The following is a 6,648-nucleotide window of genomic DNA, read 5'->3' as shown; positions in this document are numbered from 1 at the left end:
ATATAATATATATTAATTAAAATTAATGGATAAAATTTTTGGAACACTCATGTTTTAGATATATTTAAAAAATTTTCATTAGTATATATGTACTTATATGATTTGACATATTTTATATGAACATAATTTCACATATGAAAAAGAATATTTTTACTATGAAAGACACTATATTTATGCTGCAGGAAGATAAGATGAATTAGAGATTGTGTCTAATTCTAATCTCTTTATCCTGTTAGTTTTATTTTTTCTCCCTTTAAGTTAGTTTGAAAGACCCCAATTTTATTACTTACTAAGTCTTTATGCATAACTAAGCGGGACAAGTTGTAATTCATTTTTTATTTGTAATATATTATTTTAATGTCTTTGAAAAAAAAATTAATTTTAGTATTAAATTAATAAATTTATGATTGAACTCATTTTTTTTTAAAACTCGTATCTACTTTTAAAATTGAGATCGTTGATATAAGTTTAATTCAATATTTACGTTGAAATAAAATAAAAATCAAACGAAACAAATATAAAGAACTTTTTTTTGGGGTATATTTATCAATGTTTTGAATATTTATGGTTGGAAATGACAGTGTAATTTATTTATTATTTATTCGATTATAATGTTAATTAGACGACAAGTTTGCGGAAACACAATAATTTATCCAATTAAATGCCAAATTCTTATTCTTATTTCGTACATTTTGTTTATTACTTTGAATCGGTGTTCTCTATTATATTCAGGATTAAGATTGCCTTTATTAAGAGAGAGAGGGAGATTAAGATAGCCATACATAAATATCAACGTCTAATTAAGTATTGATTTGTCGCATTAATTTTAAACATTAAAATAACCACAATAAATGAATCATTCTTTGGGTCTAATTATTGAATTTATCTAGAATGTGGTTCACAAATTAAGAGTATTTATTAAAGAAAAAAATAAATTAATTTTTATATTCTCACTATATTTTAACTATGTTAAATATATTAAAATCATTTAAAGTTTCCATTCTTAATATATATTATTATTATTAATTATGTTATACGTGTTCTTTGGATTTTTCCTAACATTTATAATAATTTTACAAATTGGCATTGGCTTTTGCTATATAAAATTGGAATTTTTTTATAAAATATAATATTTTATGTTCTTAATGAATATCCTAATTATTTTAAATTTTCACTTTTTTTATACTAGGAATACATATTTTTAAGTAAAAAAAAATAGTATATGATAAAATAAAAGTTTAATTATTCTATTAGTCTCTATAGTTTTGTGAAATTTTTAATTAGGTCTTTATATCTTTTTTAATTGGATCTTTAGATCAAATTTTTTTTCAATTAAGTCCCTGTATTTTTTTCTTTTATTTAAATCCCTATACTAATTTTTTTTAGTTGAATTTCTATACAATTAAGTCAATTATTATAAAAAAAATTTAATTAAAAAAATTGATATAAAAACTAATTAAAAAATATATAAAAACCTAATTAAAAATTTTACAAAATTAAAATTATAAAGTTGAACAGAATAGTTATACCTAAAATAAATAAATACTAACAACATAAGAAAAAAATTAAGATAGAAGGTTGTACAAAGGCTCTACACTCTACAGAGTACTGTGGGTACTGTCACTACTGTGGAATGCGGACATGATCCGCAATAAAACTCCATGCGCTTGGCCATACACAATCATTGCCTTTGTGATTAAGCATTTGTCAAGCGGACGGTCCAGATCAAATATCTTACTTATAAGTTCTCACCGACCACTGCACCACAAATACACACCCGCAATGCACCGTAACATCTTCCCACTCCCTTTCTCTTAACCAAGACACTTCGTCATTACTTGATCATTCGTTTCTCTCACAGTTTCCAAGGCAAAGGAAAAAAGAGATACAAGAAATTGTTAGTTAGTTAGAGAGAAACCTGTTTTCCGATGAAGTTGATCGGTGTTGACAACGCCGCTTCCTCCACCGTCGACGGTGGACGGAAAGTGCTGGTCGGAGTGAAATTGGATACTCGGAGCCGGCAATTGCTGACGTGGGCGCTCGTTAAGGTGGCGGAGCCCGGCGACCACGTCATTGCACTCCACGTGCTCGACACCATCACTGGTAACTCTCTTTTCTCTCTTTGCTTCGACTTCGTTTGCGTTTTTGTAACGTTACGTGGAATCTCGTTGCAGAAGGCACGTCAACGCTGCTATCTCTCGTGAAGACCTTCAATTCCGTTCTCGCTGCATACGAAGGTTTCTGCAATTTAAAGCAGGTCCGTTTCTCCGTTGTTTCAGTTCCATTTTCTCCCACTCGCATGTTTGGTTGCCTAGAAAACTGAAAACGATTATAAGAAAAACAATAATTAGAAACGAGCAGTTACTGTTTCGGTTGTTGAGATGTTTTGGGAACTGAATTCGTGCTGTTTCAATGCAGATTGATTTGAAACTGAAAGTGTGTAGAGGCTCTTCAACGAAGAAGGTTCTGGTGCAGGAAGCGACGTCGTTTGGGGTGGAGACGGTGATTCTCGGAACTTCGGCGACGCAGCATACAATCCGGTCGTCGGTGTGGGTTGCTAAGTACTGCGCAAAGAAATTGCCAAAGTGTGTCTCTGTTTTCGCTATTGATAAGAATTGCAAAATTGCGTTCAGCAGAGAAGCTTCTAGAGCACACTCTGATCAAGGTTAATTTTCTTTCAACTTTATGAGTATGATGATTTTGATTTATTATTATTGTTCTCTTCATCTTCTGCCTATGTGAGATGTAGAATTGATCATTCTCTTTGTTAGGAAAAGGAAAATTATAAGAAGAAATTGAGAATGATACAAACTATAATATTGTTAAAATGGCAGAGAAATTACATGAAGATCCATTATTGTTGCTAAAATCGTTGGTGGCTTATGGTTCGAACTTGAAGAGTTGTGAGAGTTGTGCAGCGGTTTTGGCACCACAAGAGGGTTCTGAAACCAATGAACTGATGCAAGGTTTGCCAGAGGATCCTGAAAAAGACAATTCTCTGGCTTTAGTACCGATTCAGAAAGTTGATGATGCTCCTTCTCCTTGTTATTCAATTGTGGTGAGGGGTTCAAATCAGTCGAAACCTGGTTGGTCGTTTCTTCGCCACGTGTTCCACCCCCGAAAGCATACCTCTAAGTCATCACTGAAAAGCTCAATTGTTTTCCAGCGCCCTTTGCGGCATCCCAGTTGGCATTTTTCAGCTGTAGTCCACCCAGATCAGAAACAGGCAAGTACTACTGAGAACAATGATCAGTCCAGTTATGCCCTGGATGGAGAGAGTGGTGCCATTGTGCCATTTGGATCTTCTGCCACCTTTCCTATTCCCTCCCTTTGTGGTGACTTGAGTAGTGTTTCTTTAGAATTGTTGGAGGGCTTACGAGAGAAGTACTTGTCTTCGTGTATATCGTATAGTTTGCAGCAACTTGCATCTGCAACAGCTAGCTTTTCACCTGGTTTGCTTGCTTACTCTGACTTTCATTTTCCCTGATTTTGTTCTTGTGATTTTCTTGACATGTCTTCTGACAAGTTTCTATAAACTCGGTCATTAATCAGAAAATTTGGTCGGCAGAGGTGGAAGTAGTTATGTATACAGAGGACATCTTCCAGATGGCAAGGAATTGGCCGTGAAGATTTTGAAACCATCTGTAGATGTGGTGAAGGAGTTTGTTCAGGAAATTGAGATACTTACAACTTTGGATCACAAGAATATAATATCTCTATCTGGATTTTGTTTCGAGGGAAATCATCTACTATTGGTTTATAATTTTTTATCAAGGGGAAGCCTAGAAGAAAACCTTCATGGTAAATACTTAAAATCTTGGGTTTTCTGCAAGGTATTACATAGATCTTCACATTCTCTAATCAGTCTTTTTTTACCTTATGCTTTCTACCAAAGGTAATAAGAAAGACTCTGATGCATTTGGTTGGAAAGAGAGGTTTAAGGTGGCTGTGGGTGTGGCTGAGGCATTGGACTATCTGCACAACGGCTGTCCGCAGGCTGTGATCCATAGGGATGTAAAATCTTCAAATATCCTCCTTTCAGATGATTTTGAGCCGCAGGTTAGGCACTTATTACCGTTTGAAATTTTTTTATCTTCATTTTATTTATCCAAGTCTTAAACCATGTGTACCATGTACTCAGCTCTCAGATTTTGGACTGGCTAGTTGGGGAACTTCTTCTTCCCATGTTGCTTCTACTGATGTGGCTGGAACTTTTGGGTAAGTAACATTCCCTCGTGTTCCTCCTTTGGCTCGGTTGCCTTTACTTTTAATTTGATTTGATGTATGAACACCTTTTCTTTTTACAGATACCTTGCACCTGAATATTTTATGCATGGTAGAGTGACGGACAAAATTGATGTATATGCATTTGGCGTTGTACTCCTTGAGCTTCTCTCGAATAAGAAGCCTATTGACAATGAATGTCCAAAGGGCCAGGAGAGCCTTGTTATGTGGGTAAGTTGTTTTTCCAGTGTTATGAACTAAAAACTATTTGTAAAAACAAAAGAAGTGCGTACATATTAAGAACCCAACATCCTACAAGACATGCATTCTAATTCTTGGATCTCAATGTGATTGATGACAATATACAGGCTACACGAATTCTGAAAGATGGGAAATTATCCCATTTGCTTGATCGAAACCTAGGCTGTGAATATGACCATTGCCAGATCAACAGAATGGTTTTGGCTGCTACTCTCTGCATCAGACGAGCATCTAGATTGCGACCTCAAATCAGTCTTGTAAGTGTTCTATCTGTGCAAATTCACTTGTTTCCATTTTGTGCAACTTCAATGTTTTTAATAATATCAGTCGTGTTTTTTAATTGCAGATATTGAAACTTCTGCAAGGTGATGAAGAAGTGACGAAGTGGGCAGAACAAGAAGTTAACACACCAGTGGATCCTGATGGACTTTATGAGGAATCGGTTCCAACCAATATTCAGTCCCACCTTAACCTTGCTTTATTGGATGTGGAGGATGATGCAGTTTCTATCAGTAGCACCGAGCCGACTGTCTCATTGGAGGATTATTTACAGGGAAGATGGAGTCGCTCCTCAAGTTTCAACTAGCCAGTTCTTAACGGTACTCGTCTTTGAAGCAAAATGTTTCACTATATACATATTTTGTTTCCCTAGGTTAGATTATCAAAACCCTTTGCTTTGATCGTGCAAATGGAGTCTTGGAAGAGAGGCGCAATAGTCTAGCCCCCTCCTTGATTTTGTACTTATATTTGTTCATAGTTCAATGGAAAGGTTTTAATGAGTGCTTGTTGCCAAAATTGTCTAGATTTGAGAAAAGCATAAGTGTATATTCCATGCTGATAGTGGCCTCTTGCTTCTTGGTTGAATGGTGCCACGTCTAAGGTCCACCTAGGATGTTGTGACCATCGTGTGCTTTTTCCCTTTTCTAAGGTTTGAAAAAGCGGAATGGTGAAATTGTATTCCTTTTTTTTCTAATGTGTAAATTTCATTGTATTTATAGATATAGATTCTATTATTACAATGTGTCCAAACCTTAATCGCCCCCTGCGGTTGAACTTGTTGAGGAAATGCTACTCAACTGAATAAACGGTATATAGACATTTGGACAAAGGAGAAGTTTAAACCTGACCTGTATTATTGTTTAGGTGAATGCTATGGTGTCTATCACTTTGTACCTAAGTTACTAAAAGAAGTAAATAAATAATATTTAATAAATTTTACATGATTTATTTTTTATTTTAAATATTTTATTTTTTACTTTAAAAGGGAAGTTAGGCAATTTAGGCACCATAGAACTCACCGTTTGTTTATTACCTGTGCTCTTCTGGACTAAGGCATCGTTTGTTTCATGTTCGTGTCCATTAGAAATATTGATTATTGGACCCTCCTTTTTGTGTATCCCAAATTTTTTTAATTTTTTAAATGCAAATTGGCGAATTCGATTTGTATACTCAAAATCGAACGGTCTGATTTTTACTCCTAACACCACAATTTTATAAGACATTGAACCATTGGATTATTATTTATTACCTTATCACTCCGTTTAATTAAGTCACAATTGAAAGATGAAAATAATACAATAAAATCTCAAAAACTAAATTGATGTAAGGTGTGAATTTCATAAATTATTTTAGATATTTAGTATGTCATAAAATTTGTGTTTTTTGTATTCATGTATCTTTGTGTGTCTTTATTTTTGGTAGATAATTATCAAACACAACTTAAATGAAAAAGTATATTGAAAAAGTATAAAATACTAATATACTATCTGTTAATTTATTATCAATAATAATTAATTATTATATTTTAATTACAATTAGCATTAATATGTAAAACAAAACATATTTATAAAGATATTTTTATTAAACATAATCATAAAAAAGATATTTCTATTAGACATATATAAAAAAACACTTTTATTAAACACAGCCATACACAAAAATAAGCAAGAGTTGATAGAATCCTTGTTGGTTATATAACCGGATTGATATTATATTTCAGAAGGTAGATATGATTTTCATTGTCAGCCCACATTTGTAACTGTAGTTTATGCATCGTGTTCTTTATATATTTTATTAATTTTATTCTTTATTTTTTTCACAAAAAAGGCACAAATAACCATTCATCTTAGGAATTACTAATCCCATTCAAAAAGATAAATCAAA

General features: G+C 33.2%; 1 protein-coding gene across 1 annotated transcript; it reads left to right on the top strand.

The window, feature by feature from the left end:
- The first annotated feature begins 1,766 nt into the window (after nucleotides 1-1,766).
- LOC107463283 (protein kinase STUNTED) lies at nucleotides 1,767-5,606 on the top strand. The gene is made up of 10 exons (XM_016082058.3): nucleotides 1,767-2,103; nucleotides 2,175-2,257; nucleotides 2,419-2,665; nucleotides 2,835-3,452; nucleotides 3,553-3,801; nucleotides 3,896-4,059; nucleotides 4,142-4,218; nucleotides 4,308-4,455; nucleotides 4,593-4,742; nucleotides 4,832-5,606. The coding sequence occupies exons 1-10, from the start codon at nucleotides 1,929-1,931 to the stop codon at nucleotides 5,069-5,071; spliced, it is 2,151 nt and encodes a 716-aa protein (XP_015937544.1). The 5' UTR covers nucleotides 1,767-1,928; the 3' UTR covers nucleotides 5,072-5,606.
- The last annotated feature ends 1,042 nt before the right edge of the window (nucleotides 5,607-6,648 follow it).

The sequence above is a fragment of the Arachis duranensis genome, chromosome 8, assembly GCF_000817695.3.
Source record: "Arachis duranensis cultivar V14167 chromosome 8, aradu.V14167.gnm2.J7QH, whole genome shotgun sequence".
Lineage (NCBI taxonomy): Eukaryota > Viridiplantae > Streptophyta > Magnoliopsida > Fabales > Fabaceae > Arachis > Arachis duranensis.
The sequence above is the reverse complement of the archived record's forward strand: the minus strand, read 5'-3'. Positions and strand labels throughout refer to the sequence as shown.